The sequence below is a fragment of the Lissotriton helveticus genome, chromosome 2_1 (assembly GCF_964261635.1).
Source record: "Lissotriton helveticus chromosome 2_1, aLisHel1.1, whole genome shotgun sequence".
Lineage (NCBI taxonomy): Eukaryota > Metazoa > Chordata > Amphibia > Caudata > Salamandridae > Lissotriton > Lissotriton helveticus.
In genome coordinates, this window is record NC_136059.1 from 1,258,885,526 (window position 1) to 1,258,904,032 (window position 18,507).

General features: G+C 41.1%; 1 protein-coding gene across 1 annotated transcript in view; it reads left to right on the forward strand.

Annotated features, from left to right (window-relative positions):
* Positions 1–18,507, forward strand: part of STPG2 (sperm tail PG-rich repeat containing 2) — a 2,154,459-nt gene that overhangs the window by 608,709 nt on the left and 1,527,243 nt on the right. The window contains exon 7 of the mRNA XM_078677832.1: positions 10,770–10,871. Coding sequence (XP_078533958.1) covers positions 10,770–10,871 — 102 coding nt within the window. The remainder of the gene's footprint in view (positions 1–10,769; positions 10,872–18,507) is intronic.

Genomic DNA, 18,507 nt, shown 5'->3' on the forward strand with positions numbered 1-18,507 from the left:
AACACCTTCCCTACTGTTGCACTCACTGCAGTGGGAATAGTAAGTTTAACCTCTCCGCTATCCAATACTTTCCTTACTGTTGCACTCACTGGAGTGAGAATAGTGCATTTTACCCCGCCGCTATCCAACACGTTCCCTACTGTTGCATTGACTGGAGTGGTAAATTTAATTTAAACATTTTTAAACAGTTTAATGTTTTAAATGATAATAGAATGTTTTTTTAATAGATTTATGATCACGTGCATTGAAAAAAACAATCAGGTTCTCTTCAGTAAAGGAAAGTAGAAACAAAAGCCAGGTTTTGAGCCTGAAATCGCAATGCTTGAATGACAAGTTCATGGCGGCCATCTTTGAATGTACATGGACTCAATCAAGTGAGGGGTAACCCTGGTGGTACAATCCATAAGACATGCATGATAACAAATACATCATTGTAACATGTAACATGGGTAAAGACGATCAAACACCTTATCATAAAAAGCATCAGAAAAAACATCAAAAATAAAAAAAACAAAATGTGGGTTCATGAAGTATCGTAACAAGGGAAACTGACATTTCAGTGGGCATATCTGGAGGACCCAGGGAGAAGTAAGCGCGAGTACGAGTATATATTTGTTAAATTATAAAATAAATTAAAATGAATAGTTTCTATGTTTTTTAAAGTAAAGATGTATATATATGTAGAAATGCCAAACTTCGGGCATTGGAAACCAGGTATATAATAGAACTAGACAGCAAAACTCCGCATGGGATGAATGCGAGTGAAGACCTGTACACTTGTCTTTAGTTCTATGTTTCTATGTCATACTTAGTCGAATTGAAGGCTATAAATTCCAACATGTTACAAATCTGGAAAATTGTTTATTTCCCTGTTCTATATGTGCAATATAGGCTGTGGTTGGGTCTCACAGTGTGGATCTTTGGTACTCATTGGCTAAATGGTGGTAATATGATGTCCTATACAATCTGAAACCTCTCCCCAATTTTTGTACAATTTTTAACAAAATATCCCCCTTTTTTTAATCTCCTTTATAAATGGAATCTTGAATTAAGAAACACTATTATGCACAATATCATTTTTGCACACATAAGGGTTAAAGTTCTTTACGAGGGTAAACAACAAGAGCAAAGAAGTCTATATGAACCAGACGTATGAATATTCATCTTTAAAATAAATTCATTTCTTTGCGAAAGATAACAAAGTCATTTTCAAGGCACAAGGGTTTATATATGTTCTGTTGTTGATAAGACAAATTTTATGAAGTTCACATAAGGTGACATAATTTCTTTGGTCAACTAATTGCTTATACATGTTGTAAATAGATAAATTGCAGTTTTTTAGTAGGATTAAGATTTGTCTCCTATGCACAGGCACTTTGTCATCTATTGTATATAGTATGTATATAGAACAACTATGAATTGATTGGTATTCTTCTTTTTATACGCATATATACTTTTTGTAATATCGTTGTATATATATAGACATATTTATTTGTGTACATTATCAAACTATATATGAATTGTATATTTAAGATTGCGTTATTTGCACAATACATGTATTGCACTGAACAACAACAACCCTCTGAAAGAGTTATATGGCACTATGCCAGAAATTGAGTTTCTAATGACATATATTGCATTGCATACAGAAGTGAACAACAAAGGGTTAAATATGTGAGGTTGGTTTGTTTTAGCCCCTCCCACCCCTTCTCTGAATTGTTTAAGTACCCTCGTTTATGTTTTGGCAACTGTATCATGTGATCAAGCCTCGAGTCAGAGGCGAAACGCGTCATGCGGTCTTGCTGGGTTTTATGGAAATAAAACACTAAATTGCACCAGGAACTTGGGTCTGTCATGTTCGCTTTTCCTTGAGAGCTGTCTGGGTGGAAAAGGACAGTGATGTGGCGGCGGTCACATCAAGCGGAGCACAAGAAAATGTATATATATATATATATATATATATATATATATATATATATATATATATATATATATATAATATATATATTATTATGTATGTGTGTTTATTTTATTTTTTATTAAGTTTCTGTGCAATATTTGTTAAAATGTATATTCATTCCACTTTATATTTTTAAAATGTATTTTCTTATTTAATATATTTAATATTTATTATTTTGTTTCATATATGTATATAAAAATTGATATTTTGTACAACTATGTTTTTAACATCAATATTTTTGAAATTGCCTGTTTAAGTATAAGGAGTCGATATTTATGTATTCTATATTTTTTCATTAATATTTTTTACTTCTAAATTTTTTACATCGATATTCTGTCAGTGAACCCACTGTGTGTGCCCAGGGCCTGTAATCAAATGCTTCTAGAGGGCCTGCAACTCTGATTGTGCCACCCACACCTGTAGCCTTTCAAATGTGTCTCAGACCTGCCACTGCAGTGTCTGTGAGCGCAGTATTTGACTACCATGTCGACCTAGCACTTTTCTTACATGTAAGTCACCGCTGAGGTACGCCCAAGGTACCCCCAAGGGCAGGTTGCAGTGTATGTGAAAGGCAGGATATGTACTGGTGTGGTGTATTTCACATGTCCTAATAGTGAAATGCTGTCAATTTCGTTTTTCACTATTGAAAATCTCCCTCTCCCATAGGCTGTCTTTGGAGCTACCTTATAACATTTTACAAGTGTAACTTTCAATTGGGAACAGCTAGAGATTTGGGGGCCGATTCACAGAACTAATCTGAGACAAAATCCTAAACTTACTACTTCTGGTATTCACAGAAGGCACTTACGATTTTTGGTATTAACTGAAATCACTTACAACTCCTAACTTTACGTCCACAGTCAGACCGGAGTCTCCTCACCCGGACAGTACTCACCGCACCCGGACCGTACTTTCTGGCTAGGGCCGTACTCTCCGGATCGAGTCGTAATCTCAGGCTCGGGCTGGATAAAGTGTTATCAATGGGCTGGAATGCAATTTTTACTAAAAGAGACATTAGAAATGTTGATAAATGGTAGAGGAGGTCATGAAAAATAGTCTGGGCAGGGAAAAGGTTATGGCCAGACACTATATCATGATTTGCTCTTATGGTATATGCAGTGCACAATTTGCTCTCCCCTCATTGTTGACTGTAGTGTCAGCAACACAGTCAACACTAAGGGCACTCCCCTTAGTGTTGACTGTAGTGTTTAATTTTTTTTTTAACTTTTAGAAAGTTGGCATTTTCTTGTTTAGCTATCCTGTGTGCCGCTGCCTGCTTGTGTATTTACTGTCTAGTTTTTGACTGGCAGGGGCTGTTTGTGCATTTACTCCAGAGACTCACACAAAGGGAGCTGAAGTGTGCCCTTCATTTGATTAAGGGTGTTCCTGGGCTAGAGTGGGGGGGAGGAGTTGCCACTGACACCTGAGTAGGCTGTAGCTACTCTGTATTCACCCTCTGTAGTGTGGCTGGACCAGGGAGGACATACCTATTTTTACTGAGCAAAAGAAACTTTCTTACAAAGACTTCAAAGGGGAAAAGGGGTATAAGTATTAGGCCTAAAACCCCAGAATGTTAGATTACTTCTGGAATCAAGAGGAACCTCTGCTAAGGATGAAGAGCTGTTTGCTGTGTGTTGCTTTGCTGGGTTGGCCTGCAGTTGCTGCTTCTGCGAAGAAGTCAAAAAGTGGACTTTGCTATGAAACCTGCTTGAGAAGAATATCCAAGGGCCTGTGTGTTCTTGGCTCCTGTTCTGAAGTCACAGGGGCACAAAGACTCATGTACAGCCTTATTTAACTCTACTGCTGGGAGTTCTGACCTGCTTGGGGTGCCTATTCCAGGAGTTTGTTCGTGCTGTGAAGAACTCAAGTAACTGCCAAATCAACGAATTGCTCTTCTTGCGCCTGTTTTATTTGACACTACACTGCTATGCAGAGGAAAATCCCGACCCCAGCCTCGTGTGGCCAAAGAAATCCAAGCAGCGCTGAAGAAATCAACGCAGTGCCTGCCTGCGGGTGGGAAAACCACTGCACACCCAGTCCCCTATATCGATCTTTTACGTCCGAGATCACCGCACCTACCCCCGCACAGGTCCCGCTGTGCAGCTAAAAGAACCAATGCATTGCTAGTCAGCGGCTACGGAAATCGAGGTAGCACATGGATTGCCCACGGCATCGATTCGTGGTAGGCAAATTTTCTCACTCATAACACCTGTGCGTCAAATACACAATTACGTTGGAAATTCAGTAAAAAACTGACACATCACCTCCTCTTCAGTAAGGAACCGACCATCAACTCCCCTCTGTGGCAGTAAGGACCGACCATCAACTCCCCTGAAGTTAGGAACCGATGCATCACCTTCCCTGCGCCTGATTTTGCCCTTTATTTTTGACACATTTGAGGTGCTTTGTGCAAAATTAATGCATCCTTAGTCTTCTATGTATAAAATCTTATTTTGAGTTGTGAAGTTAGATTTTTGTTGCTTTGGTCTTGATTAGTTTAGATATTCTCTTTTTCTAAACTGGTATGGTGTCCATTTGTGGTATTTTCACTGTGTTAGTGTGGGTTATATACAAATGATTTACATATTGCCCTCTAGTTTAGCCTGACTGCTCTGTGCTAAGCTACGAGAGAGTGAGCACAGGCAAATGTAGGTGTGTACTTTACTTATTTGTACTAGAAGGAAGAGTCCCTACTTGGATAGGATGTATACCACAGTCAACTAGAGACCCCCATATCTAACATCAACTTTCTGAATGTCCCCAAGATGTCTTAGGCACAGCTGTCTGGTAGTCTGCAATCTAACAATTGCTGTGCTGTGGGGCAAAGAGATTGCCCTCCTGCAGGTCCTTTTCATTACTTTCCCATGCTCCTTCTTTCTTCCTACTCCTCCTCCTTTGTCCCTCAACTATTTTATTTTTGGGGTTGATATCCCTAACCCTCCTCTTTATACATTTTTAACATACATTTTTCCCCCTTCCACATGTTCCTCCTTTATAAAAATTTTTTGTGCGGTTGCCCTTTTATGTAGCCCACTCTTCTTCCACTAAACGTTCTTTTGAACGTTTAGTGGAAGAAGCTTATTTATTTCTTTTTTACACTTCTTTGTCTACAGTCTGATGGCGTCCTGGCTGTGGGTATGCTGAGAACCACCAGAGATGATGAGCTTACTTGAATTTAAGTGGGGATGCTGGTTGCGATGTCTTTGTAAATTATGCAGTGGTTTTGATGATGGTGCAGGCTTGCAAAGGGAGCTAATGAAGTTCCATCCGGATGGGATGGCATGATCATATTTCTTCATGTCCTATATGCATCCAGTAGCGGCCCGTGGAGGAAGTTCCACGGGGTGGGATGGGGGAGGGGCAGAGTGGGGGGTAGTAAACTCCGGCTCACGGCCGACCGGAGTAATGTAAATAAATGAAACAAATGTCATTGCGCGCACTGAAACGCATTTGGCATTTCAGGATGCGCAATGACATTTGTTTTATTTATTTATTTCTTACATTACTCCGGTCATCCATGAGCTGGAGTTTACTACCCCCCACTCTGCCCCTCCCCCGTCCCACCCCACCACCCCGCGGAACTCCCTCCATGGGCTGCTACTGGATGAATTATGTTGTGGCATGTGCTGTGCCCTTTAAGGGTGCTGGTGTGGAGCCTGTGAGGACTTGGAGTACTGCGTTTACTACTATCCAGAAGGGCTTGAACCGTAGTTCTGGAGTTGCTCGCTGGAAGAGGTTTAGGAGAGACAGCTGGTACCAGGCTGTCTTAATGTTTTTTGGCAATGGTCCTGCTTTTGTTACTGGGAGCCGTTAAAGGAGCACCTCTGCAAAAACGGCCCTTAGTAACAAAAACGGCCCCCTCTGCTGCAATATCGGCCCCCACCCTTTCAGCCAACCGGGGAAATGCCCGATGCCCTGTACGGCCAGCATGGCCCTAGTGGGGGATGTGGTCTCATAAGACTGGTCCTGGTGGGAGCTTCGCCATTAAGATCAAGCCTAGTAGCATTACCCGTTGCCTGTAACAATTTATTACAATTGCCTAAGTATATCTTGTTGTCCCCACAGTCACTGTCAGGAAACAGCGCCCTACTCCATAACTGCTAAGCTCTCTGTTTCAATTTAGTTTGTTGGAAATCTGAAGCACACTGTACAGATATAACATGAAAATACTTGTAATGACACATATCGAACATTGAACTAATACTGCTACTAAAACCACTCTCAGAAGCACAGTATACATTAACATCATTATCTTTTTGTACTGCACTTGAAGTCTGAGCAAGGCATACAAGTGCTTGTAGACAAACAAAAACAAGCTGTCTAAACATGAGAATTTGCTATTATTATTGGTTTGAACGGAAACAGCCGTTTCCCCCCAAATTGCTTTTATGAGACATGCATTAATGCTGCATGCAATGTTATCCCAGGTGACTCCTGAGATAATTCCTCAAGGTCAAAGTAGGATGATTTCTTCCCAAAAAGTTAATATAATGCTGAAATAATTTTGGTAACATTGATTTCTTCATGATATTACCCTTTCCAAAGGGGACCATTATGAAATTGCTTGTACTCCTACAATCATACCGCTTCCTGGAATTTCCAATATTTATGACTCTGGGAATAATGGGCGTGGTAGTATTGATGAACAATTATTGCAGGACTTGTGAGGTGGACCCGTGTTGGAAACACAGATAGATTGCTCTGCAGAAACAAATGACCCCATCCAGAGGAGATGCATTTTTTAATAAAACCTCTGTTAATTGCTTAGATTTTTGGGCCTTATGTACTAATGGGTAAGACGCAGAAAAAGGTCGGAAATTGAACACCAATGTTTTGCCTCCTGTGTCTGATTTTATTAATGACAATATTTTATTTGAATTTTGCTTGTTTGATACACCAGACACAAACCTAAATGATCGCGCATAACAACAGAGGAGCGACTAGCATAACCCACAAAATGATATTGCAAGTTAGCGGAAATAAACATAGTTGCAAGTTTCAAGTTTATTTATTTTGCATAGTTACTGAAAACCATTGCAACATTTGTTTAAGAAAGATACAGTAGAGTTGTTATTATACAATAATAAAAACCATAAAACACAGGCTAAAAATTACTGTACATTAAAAAAAGTTAACAGTGCAGGCAATGGCTAGATTCGTTGATTAGTAAGATAAAGTGCAGTGCAGTCGCTATTACTTGCTGATGCTGGGCATGCGTGTAATAAAGTGCCATATAGAGCATATTGTTCAAGTTGTTAGTATCTGCTCAAGAATTGTCCAAGAAGAGTGCTAGTGTTCTGTCCTTTGAAGAAAGCCACTACCGTATTGTGAGTCAGTTGCACCACAGGAGCTTCTTACTTGTGTAACCGTGATTGGGCTATTCAAATTTTAGATATTTTTTGTTCGGCCAACATAAGATATTTTACCAATCTGCAGTTCAGTTGTGTGTTTCCCGGGTGGCAGCAGGCTAACACCGCTTGTCTCCTGGTGCAGATGCCTTTCAGCTAGAAGGGTTCTTTCAGTAGCTGTAACCGTTCTTGATGTAGCTCCTTGCAAGTGTAGATTAGGTGTAAGATGTCTCCTTGATTGGTGTTGCACAGCCTTCACGTGCTTTGAGTTGTAGCACTCAGCCATGGTGGAAGATGCTGAGTGCACGGTAGGATGCCCTGTCTATGCCTTAAAAAGTTCATTTTTATCACTATGGAATAGCCCTGATTAAATACCTTTTGTGATGCAAGTGTTTTGTAAGAATTTAAGGTCTTCCAGGCATGAGATCTATCTGAAAAGGATGCCTTGTCCTCCACCAAGGAAATTTGTTTTATACATTTCCAGGTCAATTTTTTGAAAGTTGAACGTCCGAGTTGAGTATTCCAAAGATCCGTAAGCTTGGTAATTTCCAAAGATCTCATGAGGTAGCTCCTCGCTTGGCAAGTATCCCTATTCTGGATTTCGTGCCACAGCAGTTGGTTTAGCGTGTTTGGGCTGCACTCCTCCCAAAATACAGCCATGGGTTGTCCCCGTAACCCCATTGTTTGTAACTCTGTCCCCCCTGACCAGGATCAGCCCCGGCCTTCGTAAGACCAAAGTTCATCCTCCAGGGAGTGGCACCTGTCTCTGATTTTGCAATATGATGTATGAATTATTAGGGTAAAGTTGCAAAATTTCCAGTCACAGTGGGCTGCAGCAGTGGCGGCTGGCATGTTCCAAGAATGAGGGGGGGCAAGTGGCAAAAAAAGAATATAATAATAATACATTAAATAAACGTACCTTCTTGCAACAAGGTGAAGTTCTCCGTCATCTTCTCTCCTAGAGGAAGGGTCCCAAGCCAATCCTGGAGCTGCTCTCATGAAAGCAGAGCCTCGATTGGAGGGAGCGGCCTCTGTGGGCATTCTCGAGGGCACTGGATGCCTGCACTTTCTCTCAACCCAGCTGTCGTGAGACAGCTTGGTTGAGAAGTTTAAAGTGTGCATGTCTGGCTGTCCGTCGCAAGAAGGGCAGCCAAAAAACATGCACAATTTAAACAAGTGCTAAAGGTAGCCCACTCTTCTCCCTGTAGCGATTTAGCAGGCCTGCCCCGTCCTGACACTCCGTTCAGTAATGGGATGACAAAAGACTAAAATGGTGATGAATTAGCTTCATTAGCATTTTATTTTTGATCTCTGGGGGGATTTCAGTAGGGTGACGCTCCTCCGCTTTAACCGAGGAACCACCTCTGAGTTGCAGAATGCTCAGGCTAATGCATATTATTTAGGTAGATTAGTATTTGTGAACGCTTGTGATTGGTTGATATTTGCGACCCCCTGTGATTTGATGCAAACACAGGGATAGTGGTTTTCTAGGAACATCAGTTCACCATCCCTATACTTGGATAATTCCCCTGCTGTGCTGGGCGTTCCATTCAAATGTGCGTGGATCGTTATCAGCACAGCGCCACCGTGCTGCGTGACAAACTGAGCTCGTCAGGAGCACCGCGGCGCCGCGCGCGGCCCCCCTCCCCCAACGTCGCGGTTGAATTAGCCCCTAGGCGAAGGGGTTAAAGCAGCTGTGTTCCTTACAGAAACTAGTGCGGCTTTTAAAGAAAACACTTTCAATGTAGGACAACATCAGTGGTGGTTGCCCAACACGATTTACACGGGGGAAGATGTCCCAAGAGAACCCCTTCCCAAAAATATTACCTCATTCGAGGTGTTAGCAACTTATCAAGGGTTTGCTCCTCCTTGTTAGAAGAGAATGCCTCTTTCACCTCCACCCCTCATAATTGTGATTCGGAGGATCCCAAATTAATTTTGCTAGTCAGAAAATGATTTTTAGACTCTCAAAATAATGTCAGTACAGTGCACAAAACACTTTTGTATTTGTAAATCCTGTGACACGGTTTGCACCTGGAAACGTTTTCAATACACCTGGCGTTTAGGGCCTGATTTAGGGTTTCTCGGACGGATACTTCACGACAAACATGACGGTTATCCTGTCTGCCTTACTACAAGTGTATTAAGACATATAAGATTAGCCTGTTCGCCTTATTACACATGTATTAGGATATAACACACTTGTATTAAGACGGACTGAATATTTACCATGGTTGTACCATATGTGGTCTCTAAATCAGGTTCTTAGTTCTTGAATTGAAATTAGTTGGTGTTCTAAGCACATTGAGTCAATATGCTGAAAAGTTATCTATGCATCGGATTCTCATATAACTTTCATTTGTTTGGTGTTTCTAATGCTGCCCACTAATGAAACAAATATTTAAGTGATTTTGCTTGGAGAGATAGAGGGCCCGATGTAGGTAATTTAATTTGACCACTTCTTAAATACCGAATCATACCGATTCGGTATTTAAGAAGTGGTAAAATGGAGGGGGGGATATAGGTATTTCAGAATCGGTAAATACCGAATTGTTGAGATTCGGTATTTACCGATTCTGTAAATACCGATTCGGTAATGCCCATTGATTCCTAAGGGCATTGAAGCCCATAGGAATCAATGGGCATTACCGAATCGGTATTTACCGATTCGGTAAATACCGATTGCAGCAAGGGTGCAGGGGGTGTCACTTTGACACCCTCTAGCACCCCAAATACAGGCATGTGTGCCATGTGGCACACAGACATGCCCTAGGGCATGTCTGTCTGTCACATGGCATAGGTGTGCATGCACACATGTGCATGCACACCTGGATTCGGTATTTCACCACCCAATTGGATTGGGTGGTAAAATACCGAATTCTGAAGGCCTGTAGCACTGTAAACAGTGCGACCTACATCTGGAATTTACCGAATCGGTAAAATTACCCATTCGGTATTTTACAGAATCGGTAAATTTACCGATTCTGTAAATTTACCGATTGTGCAAAATATTGGCCCCTACATCTCAATCACCAAATACCGGTCGGTAACGGCCGAATTCGGCCGTTACCGACCGGTATTTGGTGACCTACATCGGGCCCAGAATGTTTCATTTCTCTTCTTTTTCTCCAACTTGGTGAACATTGTTTAAACAGAGTCAGATATTATAAGAATTAAAGTACCCTCAAATGTATTGGGAGGAGAATACCACAAGTTAACTCTCATTTCCCTACCTCATGCCTTTATATTATCTTGGAAACCATTGGAGACTTGCAGTGACCTAATTATGTATACTTAAATGTAATTAGTGCCATATATTACTCAATACGAGGGATTTTGAAATAGTATGAAAACTATAAGCATGTATTTGTTTTCATGTATGAGTTCCAAAAGTAAAGTGTAGTTCCAAAAATTGCCAGTTTTATACTTGTTAAGCAGTTTTTTCTGTTTTCTGCTTTCAGGGTGTCCCTGGGCCCGGAACGTATGACGTAGTAGGCAAGTTTGAGAATATAAAATGTGTTCCTTCGGATGTTCCAAGGGCTCCATTTCTGTCTCTGAGTAAAGTAAGTAGCAGCATTTTTACGAATAGGTGTGTGGGTGAAAATGATTGACCGCTATTGCTTTTAATCAAACTAGGAATTGGACCAGCTTTTCCATTGCCTCTTGCAGAGTTTAAAAGTCACCTTTGACAGTTTCCAAGAAGATAATGTTTGTTAAGCCCTACATCAGTGTTATGATAGATGTCTAGACATGTAGTGCCATTTCACTAAAATCACATCACATGGTCTTACTTCACAGTGACACCAGGTCCTCGTTTGTTAAAGTTTTGCACAGGCAGTTGTGCGACATAACATAACGCAAAAGACAGTGTCAATTTACTTACTATTGCCAATTTAAAGTTCTGCGTGTACAACACTAAATTGCATTGTGTTGTGTATCTTGAATGTCCACGCAAATTTTAGGATATGTTGGCCCAGATGTTGGCTTCCCTGTCCTGTGGCGCAGGTGAGGGGGATGGCGGGGGCTGTTTTGGGGGACTGCGGAGTTGAGCAAGCCGTGTCTGTCGACCACCACCATCCTTCCGCCCCCCAAGAACAAGTCGTTTGTCGCCCGCCACGCCCCCCCAGAACAAGCCGTCAGCACACTCCACCCCCTCTCCTCACCTGCACTCGGAGGCAAAGGTAGGGGGCACCTTGGGTGACTGTAGGTCTAGCAACACCATGTCCCTGCACCTTTGACCCAGACAACAGACAGTAATGATTTTTTTGACTGTTTTACTGACATTTCAAGAAAGTCATGGCAAAAAAACAACCAGCTTAACAGATCGTTACAGATTGGCTATCTGGAGAGTAAAGAAAGATCAGTGTCAGGCTTTTCTTTAATTTTACCCCCGTCTAGTTCCCTTCCCCTTGAAAACAAATGTAGTTATCTCAAAACCAATGACACTCTGAGCCCGATTCACAAAGGTAAGTTGCACTTTTGAGCAATTTAAACTTTGAGTAATTTCTACTTTGGGCTTTACACACAAATTAAATTATTTAAAATATTTAATAATAAACACTCATACTTTAATTCTAATATATATATATATATATATATATATATATATATATATATATATATATATATATATTTATAATGTAACTATAACTTATTTTAATACCCTATTGTGAATTAAAAATGTAATGTAACAATATGGTCGTGGCTTGTGTGGCTGTAGATACTCATGCTATGCATACTCCTGCCATCTAGTGTTAGGCCCAGATGTGGACAAGTTGTTTTTGTTTGAAGAATGTGTCTGAAGTCACAAGGTACTGTGACACAACCTGTTGCTTGTAATGCACATGATGATTGGCTCCATTGTTAAATTGTTTTATTTCTACCGTTGGGTTTGGACATGTGCTCCCATGCTGCAGAATGATGCCGTTGCTGTGTTGTTTTCGGATCTCACGCTCTCCGTTAGTATTGTTATTCGATCACGCTCCCCATTCTTCGTATTGGGTCGATGCCTGCACTCTCATCTGGGGTTCTCAAGTCGACTCTGGTCCCGGTGGGGCCTTGCCCTCTGGGCCTTTTTTCTTTTCCATTCGGTCTGTTCCCGCAATGCCTCTCTTGTGATGGAATGGACACCATCTCGATACTGCCCTCTGTCATGCAAAATTCTCCTGTACCGACTGCCACAAGGTCTGTAATCTTTGCCTCTCACCTTAGCTTATCTAAGACCAGTAGTAAGACAGCCTTTATCGGAATTTATTAGAAAATGAACATTCTTTAAAAAATTCAGACTGGTCCGAATTCCCAGGTCTAGTGTATAATATTTGAGAGCAAATCTCACAGTAACCATTTATTAAGGAGATATGGCTGAAGTACTTTTAAAAGTGAGAATCTTTATTTAATTTTAGGGTAGGAGAATGTAAAAAGGAACTGTCCGATAAGAAAGACTTAAAAAGTTCCAACAATTTATAGCAAAGAGACAACACTCATCATATCTTGCAAATGATGGTCATTTTCTAAAACATCAAAATGTAATTTAATAGTTTGCTCTTCGGCCATCGTTGAAAATATTTTTTATTTGTCCCCTCGACATGGCTAGTGTCTCCACATGTAATGATTCAATGTATTATTCAAAGTTTTAGATATATGTTTTCCAAAACAGAAACATTCTACATTACTCAAGTATGTTTTAATTAGTTTACACTTATTTCTGATTTTTAAATGATTAGCAATTATTTTGCCCACTTTATTTTTGCCAAGGTGGTAGCTTTGATGTAGCAATTTCATTTAACACTGTTTTCACTGATAAGGTCTGCATATGTGGCTTAGTATTTAGAAATATAATATATGTTTTTTAAGAATTGAATATGCTGAAATACAGAATGTATGATAGGCGTTACATGTAGTGTTCTTCTTAGCAACATATTAAATTAGAAAAGCTACCAATGCCACTTTAACAGTCCCAATTATTGAATACCGAATTATGTGCAGGTTTGATCATGCAAAGGGTTCTTTTGAAAAGGCAGTCAGTCTATACTAGTTATGGCAACAGACAGGGAAGTGTAGTTAAATCTCCATTTGCTACCATATCTACTGTTTACGTTATGAGCAATAATACAGATCACAGTATCAGATTTACATATGAAACCAATTTTCTGAAATAATAATTAGTTTAGCAGATGTGAATTTACTGGTAGAAATGTAATCAGTTCTAGATAATGAACCATGAGAGGAAGAGAAAAATGTGTATTTTTTAGAATCATGATCACAAATTCTCCAAAATCATAAAGTGCTCTAAAGTTTATAGCATTCAATTACAAGCAGTAGGTTTAGATGGTGGTAAAAAACATTCTGCCTCTTAAAAGGATTCCTAAACAGTCTGCATTCAATGACGCTCTATAAAAGAGAAAACCTTTGTAAAATTGTAACTAACAAGATACTACAAATAAGAAGCACTGATTTAAATAAGTCGGATAGTACACTTCAAGTAAAGGAGGTAGCGCAGATAAAAGAAAACACTTATTAATGATAAAGAGTAGTAATGGCAACAGTCTTGTAGATCCAATGATAGTATTATGGAAGATAATATGAAAGATAAGAAAAACAATATTAAATATGACAAAGATAATTAGAAAAGAAATAAATTGAAAGAAAAGAACCAAGAATTGAAAAGTACACACAAGGTCCATAGACATAAAGGCAGCTAACTTATAATCAACAGATTTATTGTTAATAACACGGTATTGAGTTCAAAGAAACTAGTATCAAGTCGAACAGGCTTGAACGTTGTCAGTATCTTCCACCTATGTTGTTTCTTATCCTGCTCGAGCTTCATATGATTACCATATGTAGTGGATCTTTTATTATGAGTGATCTTGAAAATGCTTGGGTGTTTAATACTATATATTATGTTCATTTGCCTTACTTTAGACTTCATTGCCAGAAAATCTTTTTTACGAACAGATCAAGGTTAGACTAGATCCTGTAATAACAAATTGGCAGAAAAGGATGGTTATTTTTTGCATTTGGTGTTAAAGTGACTTGCATAAAATCAGCATATTTCAGGGAGAGAATAATAACAATAACTCTAGGACTCGCAGATTTGCTGATAGATGTGAATTTCTTTCCAAGACTATGTGCTTTCTATAACCTTTTAGATGTACCCATTCTAAGACCAACTAATAATGATATAAGTTATTTTCAGAAGTTCAAAATAAATCACCTTCAGGTATGCTGTAAAGTCCCACATTGTTATGCCTATTTCAATTTTCTATCCTCTCTGCATGTTTTTTTACTAATGCTGTCTCCGGCTTCAAATTAATGATTCTGCCAGATGCATCTAGAGCATAACTAAATCTCTACTCACCATCCACAATGCTCATTTACATGGCCACCCATCTATCATCTGTTTGCTGTAGCTTTTTATTATTTCATCTATAAATGGTGGAAGACCCATAACTTAATTTAGTATTTAGTCCAATACCGGGTTAGAAGTTGATTCCATGAGGGCCTGATGGCCGTTCTTGACTCTCTTGGATTTTACACCAGAGACTAACCAATAAAATAGTGGCTCACAGTAGTGAGTTGGTAACCAGAAGTACGCAACAATTAAGCCCTCAATACCTGACACCACATGTGGCCTGGTAGTAAGTAATGTACACTAATAAAAATACGCTGCTCAAAGGTAAAGGAGTGTACTGTCAGTATTAGACTTAAAAAACAATAATCAACAATCCTAGAATGTCTTATATCATATTCACATCTTACAGTAACATTGAAGAATGACTGTAAATATATTTAATTAAACTGAAATATATTACTGCAACATCAACAACTTTCAGGGATATTAAGGACTGCACATGAGCAAAACCTGAGGACAAGAAACTTCATACTATCTGACACATTGACCAGCAGCTTATCAGATCTTGCTAAACGATTGTGAGTGATATAACACGTGGAATCAAAGGAGAACTGAATACTGAGATTCAGAGATTTCACAAGGTATTATGTACAAAATGCATGTAGATCAAGAATATTTCTATTAGAGGCACTTGTCAATAATGTGTGCAGCAAAACAGATCAATATCATTTAACCAAAACATGCACTGGTCATTGCTAAAAGAGACTTATTCAGATATGGCGCAAATGTTTAAGAAAAAGAGCAACTGGTTACTATTGCATGTTAGAAAGGGGTTCTTGGTTTGCTGAGGCCAGGCAGGAACCCCCACTCTATTCAGGATAAGCCAAATACACAATAAGATACCTGTGCTCACCCTCTGGTAGCTTGGCACAGAGCAGTCAGGCTTACCTACAAGGCAATGTGCAAAGTAGTTCTGCAACACACACACACACACACACACACAGTAACACAATGAAAACAACACAAAAATACTCCACACAGATTTAGAATAATAGAGGATATTTATCTGAGCAATATGAGACCAAAGCAACAAAACTCGAATCAGTACACGTCAAAATATTAATTTTTAAAGATTAAATGCAAAAATAGTTCTTAGAAGTAACTAGTGGTCAAAAGGTTACTTGAGGTTGCGAGTGACCAGTGCAAATCCAAAGTTCAGGCCGACCTCTATGGAGGGCATGCCGCCTACAAGACCCACGCAGGGCCCACTGAGAAAGTACCTTGGATGGTGAAATGCATTGAAGCTGAGGGCTCGATGCATCGATCTTTTCCACACAGTCGGGTGGCAGCATCGTCATAGAGCTTCGCTGAAGTGAAGGCAATGCGTCGTAATCTAGCTGCACAGAGCATTGTCATTGAGCCGTGCAGGCAGAGAAACCGCAGTCATCGGGCAGCCGCTGCATCTGCGTCGAAGAGCGATGCAGCAGAATGTCTCATGTAGTTGAATCTATGCATCGATTTTTGATGAAAACAGCTGCAGAACCCACTTTTGATGACCAGAGCTCGGAGGGGGCTCTTCAGGCAAGGGTAGGAATCACAGAAGGCAGAGTCCAGTAGTACCAGCAAAATTGTAGGAAGTTCTTTATGTCCCTGAGACTTCAGAAAACAGGAGGCAAGCCAGCAAGCCCTTGGAGTTCACTTGGAGGGAAAGCAGAGTCCTTCCAGTAGAGCCAGGGAGGAGCAGGCAGCAGGGTAACAACCTGAAAAGCAGTCCTTCCAGAAAAGCAGTTCAGTTGTGTCTTTTAAGCAGCACAGCAGTCCTTCTGACAGAGCTCAGGCCAAGATCCAGAAGGGTCTGATTAGGGGGGGTCAAAGACCAAGTACTTATACCCAAAAGTACCTTCAATGTAGTATATTAGAATCCCTTTCATCCCAGTCCTGTCTGCCATGCTAACCCTGGGGTGTAAATCAATGCTTTTTATGTGGACAGGAAACTACCTAAGTGTAACTTTCAGTCCCTCCCATTTCACAATGCCCTGGAAGACCCATCAGAATGCAGATGAGTGCTCAAAATGCAGACGAGTCTCACCTTCCTGTGTTTGTGCATGTCAAGAGGGAATGCACAAAGTGTAGCTGTTACCCATCCGAGATGTGTATTGGAGACACGCTGTCAGGCAAGAAGGAGCAGTAAGTAAAGAGAAATGTCCACGTTCCAAAATTTCCTTGCTCACTGTGCCACTGGATTCAAACTAGCCTGGCTGATGAAGGGTGACATACCCTGAAACCGGTCTCAGGATGTTTGTTTCTGGTCCAGGGAAGACCTGGCTTGGCAGTTCGGTCTGGACTGTTACCATGAGGCACAGGGTCAAGAATGATTTGCATATGGCTGGGTCTAAACTGGGGTGGCATGGTGAGCAAAAGAACGATGGATTTAACCCAGATCTCTTGACTGGGGGTGGATGTATGATTCATTCAGCATTCCGTCCATCATTTGTTTGCGTAGCACTTTTCGCCCTATGTGGGATGGTTATGCCCAGACGTGGGTCCCTTGCTCACTGTGCCACTGGATTCAAGCTAGCCTGGCTGATGAAGGGTGACATGCCCTGAAACCGGTCCCAGGTTGCTTGTTTCCAGTCCAGGGAAGACCTCGCTTGGCAGTTCGGTCTGGACTGTTCCCATGAGGCACAGGGTCAAGACTGATTTGCATATGGCGGGGTCTAAACTGGGGTGGCATGGTGAGCAAAAGAACAATGGATTTAACCCAGATCTCTTGACTGGGGGTGAATGTATGATTCTTTCAGCATTTCGTCCATAATTTGTTTACATAGCACTTTTCGCCCTATGCGGGATGGGTATGCCCAGATGTGGGTCCCTTGCTCACTGTGCCACTGGATTCAAGCTAGACTGGTTGATGAAGGGTGACATACCCTGAACCTGGTCACAGGATGCTTGTTTCCGATCCAGGGAGGCCCTGGCTTGGCAGTTCGGTCTGGACTGTTCCCATGAGGCACAGGGTCGATACTGATTTGCATATGGCGGGGTCTCATTTGGGGTGGCATGGTGAGCAAAATAACGATGGATTTAACCCAGATCTCTTGACGGGGGTGGATGTATGTTTCATTCAGCATTCCGTCCATCATTTGTTTGTGTAGCACTTTTCCCTCTATGTGGGACGGGTATGCCCAGACGTGGGTCCCTTGCTTACTGTGCCACTGGATTCAAGCTAGCCTGGCCGATGAAGGGTGGAATACCCTGAAACCGATCCCAGGATGCTTGTTTCCGGTCCAGGGAGGACCTGGAGAGGCAGTTCGGTCTGGACTGTTCCCATGAGGCACAGGGTCAAGACTGGTTTGCATATTGCTGGGTCTAAACTGGGGTGGCATGGTAAGCAAAGAACGATGGATTTAACCCAGATCTCTTGTCGGGGTGGATGTATGATTCAATTAGCATTCCGGCCTTCATTTCTTTTCGTAGCACTTTTAGCCCTATTTGGGAGTGGGATGCTCAGACGTGGGTCCCTTGCTCACTGTGCCACTGGATTCAAGCTAGGCTGGCTGATGAAGGGTGACATACCCTGAAACCAGTCCCAGGATGCTTATTTCCGGTCCAGGGAGAACCTAGCTTGACAGTTCGGTCTAAACTGTTCCCATGCGGCAAAGGGTCAAGACTGATTTGCATATGGCTGGGTCTAAACTGGGATGACATGATGAGCAAAAGAATGATGGATTTAACCCAGTTCTGTTGACTGGGGGTGGATGTATGATTCATTCAGCATTCCGTCCATCATTTGTTTGCGTAGCACTTTTCGCCCTAAGTGGGATGGGTATGCCCAGACGTGGGTAGCT